This window comes from Heteronotia binoei, chromosome 11 (genome assembly GCF_032191835.1).
Source record: "Heteronotia binoei isolate CCM8104 ecotype False Entrance Well chromosome 11, APGP_CSIRO_Hbin_v1, whole genome shotgun sequence".
In the NCBI taxonomy this organism is placed as follows: Eukaryota; Metazoa; Chordata; class Lepidosauria; order Squamata; family Gekkonidae; genus Heteronotia; species Heteronotia binoei.
In genome coordinates, this window is record NC_083233.1 from 56,783,530 (window position 1) to 56,800,844 (window position 17,315).

The 17,315-nt window shown below is 44.5% G+C and overlaps 1 protein-coding gene across 2 annotated transcripts in view; it reads left to right on the top strand.

Annotated features, from left to right (window-relative positions):
- The window catches only part of TPCN1 (two pore segment channel 1), a 54,021-nt gene extending 37,725 nt beyond the window's left edge, over positions 1-16,296 (top strand). For both annotated transcript variants that reach the window (XM_060249567.1, XM_060249568.1), the window contains 9 exons: positions 1,047-1,118; positions 2,720-2,809; positions 5,102-5,217; positions 6,108-6,154; positions 8,632-8,700; positions 9,355-9,439; positions 10,872-11,008; positions 11,876-11,956; positions 13,231-16,296. In XM_060249567.1, coding sequence (XP_060105550.1) covers positions 1,047-1,118; positions 2,720-2,809; positions 5,102-5,217; positions 6,108-6,154; positions 8,632-8,700; positions 9,355-9,439; positions 10,872-11,008; positions 11,876-11,956; positions 13,231-13,353 — 820 coding nt within the window. In that variant the 3' untranslated portion in view covers positions 13,354-16,296. The remainder of the gene's footprint in view (positions 1-1,046; positions 1,119-2,719; positions 2,810-5,101; positions 5,218-6,107; positions 6,155-8,631; positions 8,701-9,354; positions 9,440-10,871; positions 11,009-11,875; positions 11,957-13,230) is intronic.
- The last annotated feature ends 1,019 nt before the right edge of the window (positions 16,297-17,315 follow it).

The following is a 17,315-nucleotide window of genomic DNA, read 5'->3' on the forward strand; positions in this document are numbered from 1 at the left end:
TTAGCAGTAGGCTACATGTGAGGAAGGTTCAGTCTTTAGCATCCTCATTTATGAAGGACTTCTAGAAGTTGTGCTGCACCCTTACTTCAAACCCCAAAGGGCCCATAATACTTTCTCTGGTATGACCTCTTTCGAGTCATTGCACCAGGGAGCTGTTTTCCAAGCATGAAATGCTTCCAGCTGTTGTAGAAGGCAGCTGAGTGACTGAGCTATGAGGCACAAGTTGAGTTTGATTTTTGTGTATTTGTGGTGCAGATTTGATTGCTGCTTTTTGAACAGAAAGCTTTCCCTGCAGCTTTTATTGCTGCATTAGTATTTTCATTTTGTTAGGTTTTAAAGATGCAGATATTTGTCTTACGATTGCATGATGAGCCACCTTCTGCGGTTTTTAGTTTCTTGAGACAGAGAGTGGCTTCACAAATATTTTAAATAAATGGGTAGTCTTTGACAAGCTGCTGTTCTTCCAGCCTTAGTGTTCCTACCTTCAGGACGGGCATAATTTTCCTGACTTGCTTTACAGGGTGGTCATAACATGCAATACCACGGCATCATTTCATGGTGCGGTTGGCCAGTGCTATTCCTATATTGAGATGTCCTGGAAATTGTGTGTGATGAATATGAATATTTGCACAATGGATACTGTTTCATATCCCAGGCTTCTTTTGGGCCGCTGAGTCCTGCAGCAGAGAAACTGAGAAGATTTGGGAATTGGCTTTTTGTACGTTGCTGTGTCATTTGTTTTGATCCCCACCTGCCCCTGATGGGAGTGCTGTGAACAGTGTTTGGCCTGCCCCATGCTAAAGGCATACAGAGAGAAATCTGCTCTTATTCCAAGCTTTGGAGCTTGATATCCACAATCCTTTATAATGGGAGGAAAGGCAATGCTACAACCACCTTTGTTCTGATATGGGCTATGTCATGTTCTCATTGGACTTCCTCAGATTAATAATGCATGGAAAGATCAGAAGCATCTGTGCTCACCAGGAAGCAGAGAACATCATCAGATGTAGCACAGCTTATTCTCCCCCCCTCCCATTTTGTTGCAGGCTGTTCAAGCTGAAGAAACGTTACAGGAATGTCTTGGATACCATGTTTGAGCTGCTTCCCAGGATGGCCAGGTACTGCAGATGAAGGGAATGTCCTGAGCCAGGTTTCACTGGCATCAGAGAGGAGTGAGGCACAGACCACCCTGTCCTTCGTTTCTCACTTTAATCAGCCACCAACACTTTTCCCATCTCCTGCTTTCATGATTTTCTAAGACGCTGCTTTTAGTGCCCTAGGAAGTAGGGTACTGCAGGAAGACCCTGCTCCATTGTGATTAGCTTTCTCTCAGAGTCTCAGTGCAGCATTTGGTCTGCAGTTGTGGCTGCTGTTCTGGAAATGTGGTGCTTTCAAAGAGACACTAGATCTAATAGATGAACTGGTCAGGCTTGCTTCCACAGGGCATCCACTTAACATATTCTCATATCCATGTTTACTTTATTTTATTTAACCACCCATGTTCTGGATTTAAATAGCTTGCAAAAATTAAAGCAAAGCAGTAGAAGCAAACCATGAATATAAGCAGCTCCCCAATGGAAAGGGTGGGGGGGGGGGAGAGCAGGGCCTCTGAACATGGCCTTAATTGGTGAGCCACTTCTCATGGGAGCAGCAGGTCCTTCAGATACACCAGTTTAAGGCTTTGCAAGTCAGATAGTGTCCCCAACCCAATATAGCAAACCTGTAGAGTTCCTTTAGCCTGCTGAAGGGGAGGGGCTGTGGTTCACTGGAAAAGCCTTGACTTTGCCTGCAGAAGGTAGCAGGTTCAATCCCCAGCATCTCCAGTTAGAAAAGGAACAGACAGTAGGTGATGTAGAAGACCTTTCCCTGAGAACCTGGAGAGGCACTGTCAGTCTGAATAGACAGTACTGGCCTTGATGGACCAACGGTCTGATTCAGTATAAGGCAGCTTCGCATGTGTGTTCTTGTGTGTGTTTCATATAATCAACACCACTTGGCAACCTTGTTGAACCAACTGGCATTTCTGGACAAAGGCCAACCCTCTGCTTACAGTGCACTGCTAGAATATAATCCAGATGCACCCAGAGAAGTGATAATAATAATAATAATAATAATAATTTTTTATTTCTATCCCGCCCTCCCCGCCGAAGCAGGCTCAGGGCGGCTCACAGCATAAAATACACATTACATCAGTTTACGTTATAAAAACATGGTTAAAACAATTATAAATTATTAAAATTAACATAACAATATGGCGTTGTAAACATAACTGTGACCAGATTTTGTTTCTCAAGAGAGGACCACAGCTAGCACACCAGCTGAAGGTGGGATAGATTGGGGACCTGTACAACCACCTGTAGGCATGAATCTAATGGCAACCCCAAGTTGCAAACCTACATCTTTAGATGCAGCACAACCACCTCTAGACCAGGCTGAATCATCACTTATTTTGTGTGTGTTTGAAATGGTGCTTCTTTTGGAACTAATTGTGAATGCCCTTTTTAAACAGTATAGTGCTAAGAAGACCTTGTCTAGAATAGATAACTTCTAGGAGATTTACATGGTGTCTGTGATGCTGTACTCTCTTGGCTTGTGCATCTTCTAGCTTCCAAGTCCCTTCTCTGTCTGGCTGAGAAGATTTGGTGTGGATTCCCAAGTTGTACAAAATAACAGTTCTGCTAATGAATTTGATGATGCTAATGCTTGGCTTTTTTTCCAGCCTAGGCTTAACCTTGCTTATCTTCTATTACTGTTTTGCCATCATTGGCATGGAGTTCTTCTCAGGAAAACTTTACCCAAATTGTTGCAAGTGAGTACTCAAGAGTTCATGTGTCTTCTGGAAAGAAAATGACGTGTCCCGAGATTATGTCTAGGGTTATGAGCTTTGTGAGGGTTCCACACCATAGTGTGAAATCTGGCATAGAACCCAGAATACTAGGCATTCTTGCCTTTTTCTTTGTTGGTAGTGGGAGATGACATTCCATATGGCTATCGGGGGGAGGGGGGAAGCTTACTACTGCACATTGTCTTTTGGGAGGTTCACCTAGCAAATGCCTGTAAGCAGTTTCTTCTAGATTTGAACCAGTGATGTGAAGATGTCACTAAACCACTTTCTAGCCACTTTGCTGCATGAAATGTCTTTGATTCTCATCGATACTCTTTGTCACTTCCTGACATATATCCAAGATCTCTGAAAATCTGAATAATATTAGACAAAAATACAAGTAGAATATGCCTTCAGATTGAGAATGTGGAGTATTTGGGGAAGGAAATGGCTTCCAACCCTGATTGTGCCTCAGAGTTTTAGTCTTATTATATATGTTATGACTTTATTTGCTGCTCAGTCCTCCTGAGCATCCTTTTGATGGAAAGGCTCGTCAGCTATAGTAGCAGTAGTAGTAATAAAAAGAATTTAATTTCCTAGCATTTCTCAGATACAGATGCTCTGGGCAGGTAGGGAAATGGGCACTTGGAGCAAGAGAGAATTCAGTAAATGATCCCTGGAGAGATTCAGGCATTACCCTTCCATTTTGTTCTTTCTGGCCATCTCCCATCATGCACCTGTGCTGTGCCTAGTTCAGTATCTCCTTTTGTGTCTTTGCAGCAGTGACAGGGGGCGCTGCTGAGTCAACAGAATGAGAAAGAAGCAGACGCAGCCAGAATGACTTGCCTTATCCCCTAGCAGGCTTTTGAGAAAGGGCCCTTCAGTTTCAAGAAGTGGCTGTATTTTCTACCAAGTGCCATTTTGTCACCGTTGGTTGCGCAGGGCAGCCCCATGGTTGCACAAGAGTGTCTGGATGGCAGTGTCTCCTTCAGGAAGCATGCTGCTGCAGCTGTCCCTTGCTCAAATTTGCAGGAATCCACTTGCCTGCTAAGCCAACCTGCTAGAGAACATCCATTCAGCTTGAAGGATGTTGGTGGAGTACAGCCAAGCATTTGTCTGGGTCTGCCAGAGTTGTAATGTTCAGGCTGGGAGTCAGGTTGCTCTGCTCCTTTCTCTGAGGCCAGAAGACATTGCTGGAATTTGCCACTTCACATCCTTCTCCTTAGACTGGAAGATGCGCTGCACTTCTTTTTGGAAAGGTTACATTTAAGTCTAAGATGGCCTTGCTGCTGCAGCTGAGGAATCTGTTGTTGAGTGTAACTTTCAGGGATGCAGAAGAAAACTATAGATTTCAAAGGTGCAGTCTGTTATAGAAAGAAGGAGGGGAAGAACCTAGCCATTCAGATATGTAAACAGCAATGGGTTGGATTCTAAGTTGCCATCCCATCAGCATACTAGCATTTCTGTCACCAGAAAATCATTTCCACTGGCAAAGCTCAGGAAGACCGTTTTCTGCCCAATCCCCTCTCCCCCTGCAGACCCCTATTTTGCCCACTCCTACTGTTCTTCATGGTCCATTGAGTCACAGGAGCAAGGCTTTTTTTTTGTAGCAGGAACTCCTTTGCTTATTAGGCCACACTCCCCTGATGTAGCCAATCCTCCAAGAGCTTACTGGGCTCTTAGTACAGGGCCTACTGTAAATTCTTGGAGGATTGGCTACATTAGGGGTGTGTGGCATAATATGCAAAGGAATTTCTGATACAAAAAAAGTATGCACAGGAGCATGAGTTCAGAAGGCACAGAGGAAGCAGGGAAGTTGCCTTCCCTCTAACACGGCTCTGCTCACGCTGTTTAGGACCCAACAGAATTGAAATCAATTAGTATCAATCATAAAACATTCAGGTCCATTTCTGTTGTCCCCAGCTAGTCTTACCCTTGATATGCTGGCAGACGGGCATAGGGTGTCATCATTTGCATATGGTGACTTCTGGTTGGTTTGGACACCTCAGCTTGAAAGAATATGAAAGAGTACATCTTTCTCTGATGTTTACAGCTATGGTTGAACCACAGACTGAGACCACATCTGCTGATAAGCAGGTGACTGGGCATGGGCCTTTGAAGCCACCAGCCATGGATGACTGTCATTCCCATGGCCTAGTATGGCACCCAGACAGGTTCTAGGACATGGTAACAAGTTATCCAGATCTGACCCTTTGCATTTGCAGCTGCCACTTTCTCTCTCATTGTTTGCTTCCTCTTTCCTGCTTCCCCATGTAGCAGCAGCACAGTGGCAGATGCCTATCGCTGGGTGAACCACACCATTGGGAACAGGACGGTGGTGGAGGAAGGCTACTACTATCTCAACAACTTTGACAATGTTTTGAACAGTTTTGGTAAGGGACACAACTCCCACAAACCTGGTACTATAGAAGAAAAACTTGGGACTTGAGTAGAGAGATGTATGTGAGGGGCCAGCCGCTCAGGTTGCATGCTTCGTGCTCCTGTTCCTCCTTCATTCATCCCCCCCACAACTAGCTTTAGCAATAAAATGACTACCAATAATTAAGAAAAATCAAAAAGCCTGCTGGCAGCAGTTAGCAGGGAAACAGCATATGTGAGGAAATAGCACTGGATGTGGCAACACATAAGAGTGGGGAGGCACAGAAATCCACACTTCCCCCAGATCTGCTTTGGGTATGCCTTTCAGGAAACATCTTACAGGTTTAGGGAAACCCAGAATGATGAACAAATGCACAACAGTGTCATGCAAAATTCCAGACTTTAAAAATTGTTGCAGTCTGAGGAGAATGCTGAGCAGTAGTTCTGAGTGGAGCGACCTTTGTCTCACAATGATAGAAGTGCCTTGAAAAATTTACCCAATTGTGACTTTGACCTCTGCAAAGAATTGTCCACGTTTCCTGCTCAGAAGCTGCTCTGTCTCAGAGCACTGCGTGAGAAGGAATTTTGAAAAATAAACATATTTCCAGTGCAGCAGGTCTGTTGTGAATACCTCCGTGAGCCTGGAGCAACTCCACCACTGTGGCTGTTGCTAAAAGTTTATGTAACACTGAGAGAAATCATAAGTGGGTGATGTGAAAGACCTGACACTGCAGAGAGTCAGAACAGACAGGACTGACCTTGACAGACCACAGGTGTGATTTAGTGGAAGGCAGCTTCACACGTTCATGCATATGGGAGAGGGGAAAGTGAGCCACAGTGATGATCACATGCCTGCTTTTTCTCTGTTCCCCAACCTCACCCCACCCTACCCCGCCATATGCAGTTACCCTGTTTGAGTTAACAGTCGTCAATGATTGGTATATCATCATGGTAAGTACCATTCTGGGATGTGGGGTGGGAAACTTCTGCCTGCCAGCAATTGGCCTCTTTGTAGTGTTTTGTGGCTCCTTTATAGTGATGCCTGTCACCAGCAGTTTCGCTACTGACCCATTTATTTTTAACCACTACAGTTTGGCATAGTGGTTAAATGCATGGACTCTTATCTGGGAGAACCAGGTTTGATCTCCCACTCCTCCACATGCATCTGCTAATGTGATCTTGAGTCAGTCACAAGTTCTCAGAGCTGTTCCTCAAGAGCAGTTTCTGTCAAGAGATCTCTTAACCCCACCTACCTCACAGGGTGTCTGTTGTAGGGAGGGGAAGGGAAAGGAAATTGCAAGTCACCCTGAGACTTCTTCCAGTAGTGAACATATGGACATATGAAGCTGCCTTATACTGAATCAGACCCTTGGTCCATCAAAGTCAGTATTGTCTACTCAGACTGGCAGCGGCTCTCCAGGGTCTCAAGCTGAGGTTTTTCACACCTATTTGCCTGGACCCTTTTTTGGAGATGCCAGGGATTGAACCTGGGACCTTCTGCTTACCAAGCAGAAACTCTACCACTGAGCCACCGTCCCTACCCAAGGTATAGTGAAGGGCAGGGTATAAATCCAATTTCTTTTTCTTTTCTTCTCCTGAGCCTGTTAGGGGAGGGTGGGATATAAATTTGATAAAATAAATAAATATTTGTAAAAGGCCATGTGGCACAATATAGCTCTGTGGCACAATATAGAGTACCAGCCATCAAGTCCCTGTCCTGAGGAGCTAACAATCTAAAACTTGCTGTAAAGTAGAGGGAGGTAGAAGTGGAGATGAGTTGGGGGCGAGGGGGGAAGGTACATAAATGAGGGTCAGGCTATCAGTGGCTTCTAGGTGTGGTGACTAAAAGGAACACCCACATCCAGAGGCAATAAATCTCTGAATACCAGTGGTAAGAAGTGAGGGCCTTAGATTCTATGTCCTATTTTTTTTGGCCACTGTGTGAAAATAGGATATTGGTCTAGATGGACCCCTGGTCTGATTCATCATCTATTCTTATGTTCTTATGTTTGTGTTCATTCCAGTTATATGGGCTTCATTTCAGACGGGAGGAGAAGTTGTACCAAGGGCTTCATAGAAAAGATGGGTTAGCAACAGGTATTTGAAGAAAGTGAAAGGTGGCATCTTGTTGGTAATCTGGGAGGGAGCGGTTCCAGCTGTTGGGACAACAAGGGAGAAAGGGTGGGGTTTTTTTGAAGGAGCAGGAGAGTATTGGCTAAGGACAGGGGGGTTGAGCTGTGACCTGGATGGCCCAGGCTAGCCCAATCTCATAAAATCTCAGAAGTTAAGCAGGGTTGGCCCTGTCTAGTACTTGAATGGGAGACCACCAAGGAAGTCTAGGGTTGCTGCACAGAGACAGGCAATGATAAACCACCTCTCTTCATCTCTTGCTATGTCAGCTGTATAGACGGCCACCATATGTTGGCTGTGAATTGACAGCATTTTTCACTGCTGCAGGATTATAGAAGTCAAGGCCACACACAAGGGTATACTAGGATATGAGAACAGAGAGATAAGGGAGCCCAGGTTATGAGGATGAGGTGTTTGTGCCAGATCTGTGAGCACACAAGAAGTCATTGCAGGGTTTTAAGGAAGACCATCACATGCTCTGTATGATAAGAGAGGTGAACCCTGTTGCAGAATGCTGGATAGAGGTCAGCAAGTTCAGGTGTAACAACCAGAGATCAGAATACTCCAAATGACTCAGTCAAGGAAGATGACATTTTTTGGAAATGTTTTTAAACATGGAAGTTCAGAACGACTGCCTTTCTTTAAAGCATTGTTGTGCACAAGAAAGGTTGGGGATTCCCCCCCCCCCCAAATGCCATTCACCAGATCCCGTCCTTCCTAGCTTTGTGAAAAGCATGTTTCAGAAGGCTTTCTGTTAAAACATTAACTGGGGCCAATGGGTCTCAGATCTGTAATATTCCTAAACTACAGCATTGGTAGATTGGTTAAGTTATGACAGGGAAATGACTTAGTTAATTACAATGGACTAAGTTATTTAACAATGGGCTGAGGTTTTACATTTCATTCTTGAAATGGGGTATAATCTCTTGTTTCTTTCTAAGCCCTGAGAGCAGGATGTAAGTATCTTAAATGAATAAGTAGACTTTAAACTGGATGAACTTGGAGACTGGTGTAAGAAGCCAGACAAGAAGACAGAAACTGCACGTGGTCTTTGTGGTAGAATTGTGCCTTTGTGATGCAAGAGCCTGTATTATCGCAGGTTCTTGCATCAGGACCACTGGCTCTCTTCAGTACAGAATTTTAAAAATCCTGTAATGTGAGATGTTGTATTCTGTAATACAAGGCTTGAGGTGAAGGGGCAGATGAGTACTCTGTTCAAGCATGAGCTATGTTCTGTATCGTCTCCCTCTCAGACAGCTCAGTTGCATGACCCCAAACCCTTTTCCATCCCTTGCTAGGAAGGGGTGACGTCAGAGACTTCTCATTGGAGCCGCCTCTATTTCATGATTTTCTACATTGTGACCATGGTAAGTGGAGAGGCCATGATATTTTGAAAAACAATGCAGCATGTGGTGTGTGATTTATTACTGATGGCAGATGATAATGTTTGCCAGTGTTCCTGTTGACATGCGTGTATTGATGGTGTCATTTGTTATTCTGTCGAAGTTCTTATTTATTCATATTTGTATTGTAGTTATAGCCTGTTCCATTCCAAGGGTTGGAGTAGGTTACAGGATCTATAAATTCCCAAACACCAATGACTGAGCCTTGATTCACATTCAGAGGGCATTCTTGGCTGAGGAGGCAAGGAAATCTTGTCTGTGCTGGCGAGACATGCCCACCTTCTCTTTGAACAGTTCCTTAACTGCCTTGGCAAGGAGTAGTGGGAGTTTTGGGGACTGTTGTTCTGATTGTGCTTCCCAGTGTGGTTTAGCTTCTGTTTTGTCTTCCACTTCAGTTTCTTTTTCTTTCTTTCCCCCTGCCACATTCTCAGTTATAGTGCTCATTGGGTAACCTTGGGATAATCTCCCTCTCTCTTCCCGCTTAGGTTCCCCTACCTTGCAGAGACCACATGAGAGAATCCTCATGTCTGGTACCCTGAGCTCCTTGGAGAAATGGGTGGGATATCAATGTGGATGAAAAATCCACTAACTTTTACTCATTCCTTCCTTCTTCCCCAGGTGGTGATGACCATAATTGTAGCCTTTATACTGGATGCCTTTGTGTTCCGCATGAACTATACTCGGAAGAATCGCGATTCAGAAGGTTTGTAGGTTTGCATCCAGCTGTACCCTAAGCCATTCTATACCTTTGTTGGAGAAAAGAAGTACAATAGGAACAGTCTGGTTTTCATTCATGGCTCCACTTAATGACAACAACATCCTGCACTTCAGCAGTAAAGCACATGCCTTGCATGCATGAAATCTCTGGTTCACTTCCTGCATTTTTTAATCTCCTGCCCGAGTGCATGATACTGACATAGATGAGCCAAAGGTCTGATGTAGAACCAATTCACAGATTGCAAAGGCTGTGTGGTAGGCATGTGGCCACCCGAAGGACTTGGGTGCCTGGTATGCCATGCTGGGATCTCAGCTCTCGGCTATGCATGGGCCCATTTGGATGAGGACTGCAGTGTGTGGAGATATATGTCCATGGCTACATGTAAGCTTTTCCTTTGGCGCAAACAGCAACTCCCCAGGCCATTTTGGGTTGGGAAAACAGTGAAGGGGAAACTATAAGACCAGGTCCTGATCCAAAGGAAGACTTGTAAGTTTTGGAATTAAGATCCCAGCAACAGAAATTTGGGTGCACATCTGTTGACAGGCCATGTGTCCACTGCATTGATTTTGTAACATGTGATTTGGTCCTCAGGAGACAGTATCTCATGTGCAACCATGCTGAGTTATGGCTGCAGAGCAAGGAGCTCTATGGAAATTAGTAATGTGCAAATGAACAACTCTTCTACTAAAACCAGTATTTTTCTTGTGCTGAGCTTTTAGGCCTAGGTCTGCCACTCACTGTTGTTGTTCAGGCTTCAGAATAAAAAAGTCTCTCCCATCTTTCCAGCTCCACTCCTCTGAGGATGTTTCTAAACTTTCATTGCCTGTTGTGAGGAATACTTGCTGAGCTTTATTATCAATATATATGAGTTCAGGGGTATTGCCTGGGGATGGTAAAGGAAACTTAACCTATGTCCACTCAGACTACATCTATCTTGGCACTACCATGATGTGACTGTAAGCACCCAAGTCTGGGGAAGAGTCCTTTGAGCAACTGATAGCAGTACTGGGCTCCATTCTGCCAGCCCACACACAGCAGCCAAAAGCAGCTTTTTTTTGGGGGGGGGGGGGTGATTTTTGAAATATGAATCCCATTTTTCTTGCGTGTTTGGGGAGGCCAAATCTAGTCCTGGCTGTGTGAAGTCATCGCATCTTCTACTCCCTATAGGGTGCCAGCCTCCACTTGGGGCCTAGAAATCTTGGGGAATTACAAGCTATTTCTAGACAAAGATCAGTTCCCCTGGAGCAAAAGGCTGCTTTGAAAGGTGGACTGTATATGGCTTTATACACTGCTGAGGTCCTTCTTCCCAGGCCCACCTCCCAAATCTCTGGGAATTTCCCAACCCAGAGTTGGCAACCATAATTCCCTGCCACTCTGTAATGACTAGTCTGCTTTTTTCCCTCTTTCTTTTTTGCAGAAGACAGTGGCATTGTATTAGAGAGGGAAGTCTCCAAGGAAGAAATGACTGCAGTTGCAGAGCTGTATGGGAGGAATGGTGCTGCCTCGGCTGCTAGCCAGCTCCTCAAAGTCATTTCCCAGATGCACAGGCACAGGGTGAGTAACAAAGATCCAGGACCTAGTATCCGTTGTTCACACCTTTCTCTTCTCATCCCCCTTCATTCATGATGGCTGAATAAAGATCACTGCCAGTGGAAGTAGTGACGGCCACAAGCACAGATGGGTTCAAAAGGTGACTGGGCAAATTTATGGAGGAGAGGGCCATCAGTGGCTGTTAGCCATGGTGACTAAAGGGGACCTCCCTGTTCAGAGGCAGAAAACCCCTATATACCAGTGCCAGGAGGCAACATGAAGAGAAGGCTTTAGTCTCTATGCCCTGGTTGGCCCTCCAGTGTAACTGGTTGGCCACTGTGTGGGACAGACTGCTGGACTGGATGAACCTCACTGGTCTGATCCATCAGGGTGATTCTTGTGTTCTTATGGCTGGTCTCATACAAGTTGACAGATGAATATTTTCTCCATGACTCCATATATGAATGTCAATGGCCAGTGATTCTTAAAGAGCAAAATAAACACCACAATTCTAAAAGCAGATATCTGGTACTTCATCTGCTTCGTGGGTGACATTTTCCCTGTTCGGGTGTAGGATGAAGATTTTTTACTGCATGTTTCCACATTGGGAATCCACAGGGAGTAGCAGGTTGCCTTGACTCATGTCAGGATAAAGGTGTGTGTAACGTTCAGACATGACTGTCTTCATGGTTCCTCTCATGCACAAACCCATCTGCTCCATGTATGTGTTAGCCGTGTTTAGCTTGCAGATGCCAGTTGCCAAAGTTTTCTGGAAAACTAAAGCCAGCACAGCTATTGAATAGCAGATGCCACAACCCAAGTTAACTCTCACTTCTGACATCAGTCTGAGGCAGGTTCCTTGCTCTTAACCTGTTTCTTCTGTTGCCTTAGCAAACATCCATGTTGTTTCTGGGACGGAGATCAAGGACAAAAAGTGACTTGAGTATGAGAATGTATGAGGAAGAGATACAGGTAGGATGCAAGCTTATGCAAGTTGAAAACCAGAAATACAGACTTGGGGTACCTAGCTCATAGTCCAGTATTATGATGGTATGTTTGCTAATATGTCTGCTTGGTGAACTCTGGGGTGCTTTTGAGCGTCACAGTGTTGGCTGATCAGGTTTGGTCAGCATCCCCTTCTACTATAGGTTGTCCGTGAACTATTTTTTCTATTATTGTTATTAATTTCATTTATACCCTGCCTTGCTCAATAAGACTCAAGGCAGTTGACAAAATGCGAAAAGCAATTAAATTAGGTGACAAAGGCTTCCAATAAACACAGTAGTTACTAGAATTAAGAAGAAGATGATTGCAGATTTATACCCCACCCATCTCTCTGAATCAGAGACTCAGAACGGCTTACAATCTCCTGTATCTTCTCCCTCAACAACAGACACCCTGTGAGGTGGGTGGGGCTGAGAGGGCTCTCACAGCAGCTGCCCTTTCTGCGATAGCTAACCCAAGGCCATTCCAGCAGCTGTAAGTGGTGGAGTGGGAAATCAAACCCGGTTCTCCCAGATAAGAGTCTGCACACTTAACCACTACACCAGACTGGCTCTTACCCAACTGATTACCCAACTGGGAAACGATGCAGACACAAAGCAGCCTAAGGAATGATGTTCCAGTGTGGTATGAGGGTTAGAGTGAGTGATCTGGAAGACTGCGGTTCAAATCCCCACTGTGCCATGGAAGCTTGCTGGGTGACCTTCAGCCAGTAGCGTACTCTCAGCCTAAACTACCTCACAGGGTTGTTGTGTTGATAAAACTGAGGAGAGGAGAATGATGTAAGCTGCTTTGGATTCCCATTGGGGAGAAAAATGTGATATAAATGAAATAAATGCCACCATAATGCAGTAAGGAGGATGAATAAAGGTAGAGGACTATTACAGTTAAAAATATATGAAACATCCAATGAATAGTCTACAATCCTTCTCCCATATAAAAGAACGTCTTGTCCTGTTCCATTATACTGCAGTTCTAATCTTTTTGTAAAAATGCTCTCCAGAACATATTGCCATTGGTGCATTCTGTGAAATGATAGAAGTGATTGGGGGGGTGGGCTCCTGACCACCTCAGATAAGCCATTCCACAAAGTGGGAGCCATCAGAGACTATGCCTATTTCCACAGAAGGAGGAAGGGCCTTGTTTTGACTTCACCAAAGCAGAGCCTACGGAGAAGGGCAGGGTGCTCTGTCTGAGGATGTGCTCTGGAATGGAAGTCTCACTGTCTTTCTTGCCTTGTACAGGAATGGTATGAAGAGCATGCTCGGGAAGAAGAAAACCAGTTTTTATGGCAAGATGACGAACAGCTGCTCAGCCAGCCCTTGCAACCCCCGGGCCTCCGGCAGCGTGCTCAGACCATTATCTAGGCCAGGCTAACTCCAGCTGCCTCAACCTACGCATTAACCATTTCGTGTTGCTTTACTCTGCAATGTACATACTGTCTTAATGCATAGCATAGAGTGGAAGCCAAACTTCTCCTGGCGTTCTTTGGGTCCAGGATCAAAAGCAGCAGAAGCCTCCAGGCCTGATTCTCCCCTATGAGACAGAGACTGTCAGGCATCCTGGCCCAGAGTAGGAGGCTCCAACACACATCTTGAGACCAGTTCAGTGGACTGGGCAACAGACAAGGGTGAGATGGTACTACTTTTGAGCAGGGGGGTCCACCATGTATACTTGTGGAATTTGTATCATACAAAAAGCAGGAAGTTTCATTTTGCTAATTCCCTATAGGCAATCCACTATGTGTGACTAAATAATATTGCCTTCCCAAGCCTCAGGTTCATCCCATTCTCCTACCACCAGCATCCTGAAATGACCACTAGCATTGATTTAAATTGAGCATAACAGGACTGCTTCTCTCCTTTAATGGCTCCCATACAAGAAATGAGATCCTGGCTTCAGTAAGCTGCACTACACTTGGTCTCACAAGGAGGTTTGTTCCCTGATAGGCATAAACCACTTTCTTTTATCTTAACTTACCACAGACTGAAAACTTGATACGCTAGGATCCTCCTCTGAAGAGAAATTTTGCCATTCCTAACAGCATCCGTGGTGTACAAAACCCCATCAGCTTACCGTAATGGGCCAGAGAGGAGTGTAATAGCGTTGCTGAAGCTGCCTTGACCATGGCAGGTATTAAAGCAATAAAAGAAGGAAAAAATGGTCAGACTTGCAGTCATTGCATGGGACCTTTGGGTTGGGCCCAGTCGCTTACTGAATTCTGCAGAGAAATCTCAACCCTTTTATTAGTCTCAGGCTTTTTTATAATAGAAAAGCAACAAGTGAGCCACTTTGTGTTTACTTGTATGCAGCATCCTTTTTCAGTCCCTGAAAGCAATGGAAAACTGCCTTCCGATAAATACTACTGGCAGAACAAAATACTACCTGCTTCCAAGCTGCTGCTGGAGCCCCCAGACAGCTACCATAATTCTCTGCCATCTGTATTTTGCGGATCCCTTGCAATACATAAGAAAAATAAATAAATGAATTTGCTGAGATGGACAAGCAGGATAACTATGTAACACAAAGGTGTCATAAGCGAGGGATCCTATAATAGCAGGGGCAGACCCTCTCAGTAAAACCATTGCCTTTTCTTATGCATCAGTTTGATTTGCTAATGGAAAATTCTTTACTGTGGTGAAAGTGAAGTTTCTGCTTCATAAAACAAAAAGCCCTAAAATGCTTTCTATTAAGACATAGAACAAGTGTGTGGAGTTCTGGAGAACTCATCAGTTAGGGTGTTTCCCCCCCCCCCCCCAAAAAAATCTTGTCCTCAGTTGTGGTGCCCATGGGTGCCCCAGCTCCTGCTAAGTGTTTTTAGAAAGTGGGTGGGGCCAGGTGTGGCTTTTGCCCAGCAGGGTTTCTGATTGACAATTGCAGATTTTTTTAAAACATTGCTTTGGCAGGAGCCACTTTCACAGCACAAGGATCTACACTTTGTGTCTGAAAGGGAAAGCTGCAGCAGCAGCCGATTTATGGTAGACATCCTGTAGCTGCCCCCACCACACTATGTGAGAATTCCAAAGGTGGCTGCAGGCTCAAAAAGGTTGGAGACTCCTTATCTAGGTTGATAAGAGTTCCTTGCAGACTGTTTTGTGTCTTAATAAAAGATATTATAGGGCTTTTGTTCTTGGGTCTTGGCTTTGGACCAGTGTAGCTACCTGCAACCTTTACTTACCTTAACTACTAACCAAAGGAACAAACTTGTATAGAGCATCTCTCAAGCAGGGTTTATCCAACCATCTATGGACTTTGGAGAGCAGGAGTTTCCTGCTTCTCCTTCTTGCTAAAGTCCTTGACATTTATTTATTTAGCCCACTAAAGTCCTTGACATTTATTCTTTGAGGAGGGGATTTCAGGGGACTTTCAAGAACCACTGAGAAAGGGGGATCTGTAGTAGGCAGGGTGAATTTGGCAGCAGTCACCATCTCTTCTGTAAACAGAAATGCTTTTTCCATCAGAGAACCTTCATGGTTGCCTGTGTGCCAGTGACTGGGTTCTGTTCTTGAAGTGTTTTCCCCCAGACAGCCAAATGCAGCTTCAGTTTGTTCTGCAGCAGCACAAGTGGAACTGGAAACCTGATGTACAAAAAGCAGTCAAGTGGCTTTTGAAAACATCAACACTCCAGCACGACTTTTCTGTATGCAGGGGCAGACTGGCCATTTAACTTACAGGGAAATTTCCTAATGACTAACAGGGGCCAGAAGCAAGCAGAGCCAAGTGCCAGCATCTCAGGGCCACTTGGCTTGAGTCCTTTAGTGGCAACCCCAATTGATGTCAGCTCACCGGTTGTACCCTCCCATACTGCCATTGGTTTGTGGGAGGAAGCAGTGGGTGAGCCAGAGCCTGTTTTTGGTACTACTGAGCCAAGAGGCCCTGTAGCACAAGCTTCTAGAACCCATGGGGCCAAGCTTCCCTCCCAGTCCAGCCCTGCCTATGCGCTTTGGAGCAGATGCAGTTGTTTGGATGGGCTGCTGATCAACCAGTCTGCCCCTCAATTTGCACTGTAACTTTTTTTAAGGGAATCTGGTTTTATCTAATAAGCTAGTCATAAGGCCTGAACGCTACTTTCTTCCAAACATCTTACAGGGTGGAAGGAAAATAATTTTTGGAGTATGGGGCATCCCCTTCTAACTAATCCTCTCTTTGGCATCGTATTGACACAGTTGACTTCAGAGACAATCACTACTAGGGAGGAGGCACAAGCAGGGTTTCTTATACTGGAAGTTTGTTATGGAAACTGTAACAATAATGTCTGAAACAGTATTATATAGATCTTTCCAGACACACTGAATAAACCTTTTTAAACAAGTGTTTTGCTTTCTGTGTTAACTTAACGTTCATCTGTGGTCAACTGTTAACGGTAATGTTGCAGGGACAGTGTTTCTTGTGGTTAGTATGTAAGCCATCCATACAGGAGAGCCTTGCATTTGAACATGACATACGTTTTATTGGAAGTTACGCCTTCCTTTGTGACATATATACCCCCCTCAAAGATTCATGTGTGATAACTTTTAACTGCTCTCCCACAAATGCTTTGACCACATTTTACATTCATTTCCTGGGCTGAAGCACCTCGTAGGTTGGATCCTGACAAAATTTTCTATCAGCACAGTAGAAATTTTCTGCCTCCCATTTAGCTCTCTGAAATGCTGCTCCTGGGAAATAGGATAGGATACACTGAGGAATAATGGGGAATGGCTACAGAAATCCTAATTTAGTCTGGCTCCAACCCCTTGTCTCTGCTTTAGTAGCTGTGTACTGTACTTTCCTAAACTTAGGAACTTGAACAGAAACGGAAAAACATGCTTTGTATTGAAGACAAACATAATTTGCTTGTTGCCTTTATTAACACAACAAATACATTGCTATGTTCAAAGTGTGGGGAAAGGGATTTATGAGAGGGGCTGCATAAATTTGGCAGGACTGCTTTACCTGTGGCCAGGCAAAGGCTCTTTGAGGTTCCAGAAAAACAACTTAAGTAAACAACATTCAGAAAGCACAGGCCACTATCTTCAAGAGCCTAGACAAGGGAAGCCAAAGCAGACCTTGGGTTTTACAAAATGAATACAGCTCATGCCAGTCCAAGTTCATAGTTGTACCATGAGTTTCAGAAACACCTGGCTGCTTAGTATCAATCAATCAAAAAAGCCTTTATTGGCATATTTTGGATTATAAACAAATAAACAGCATATAATGAGTGCAGTAATGGCTGCTAACTGCAGATTTTCGGTGACATGACCAGGACATATTGTAACTAAAATGGAGACCTAGGTATTTAAAATTCCTGACCTGTTCTATTTCTTTCCCATCGAATAGCCATTTGTGG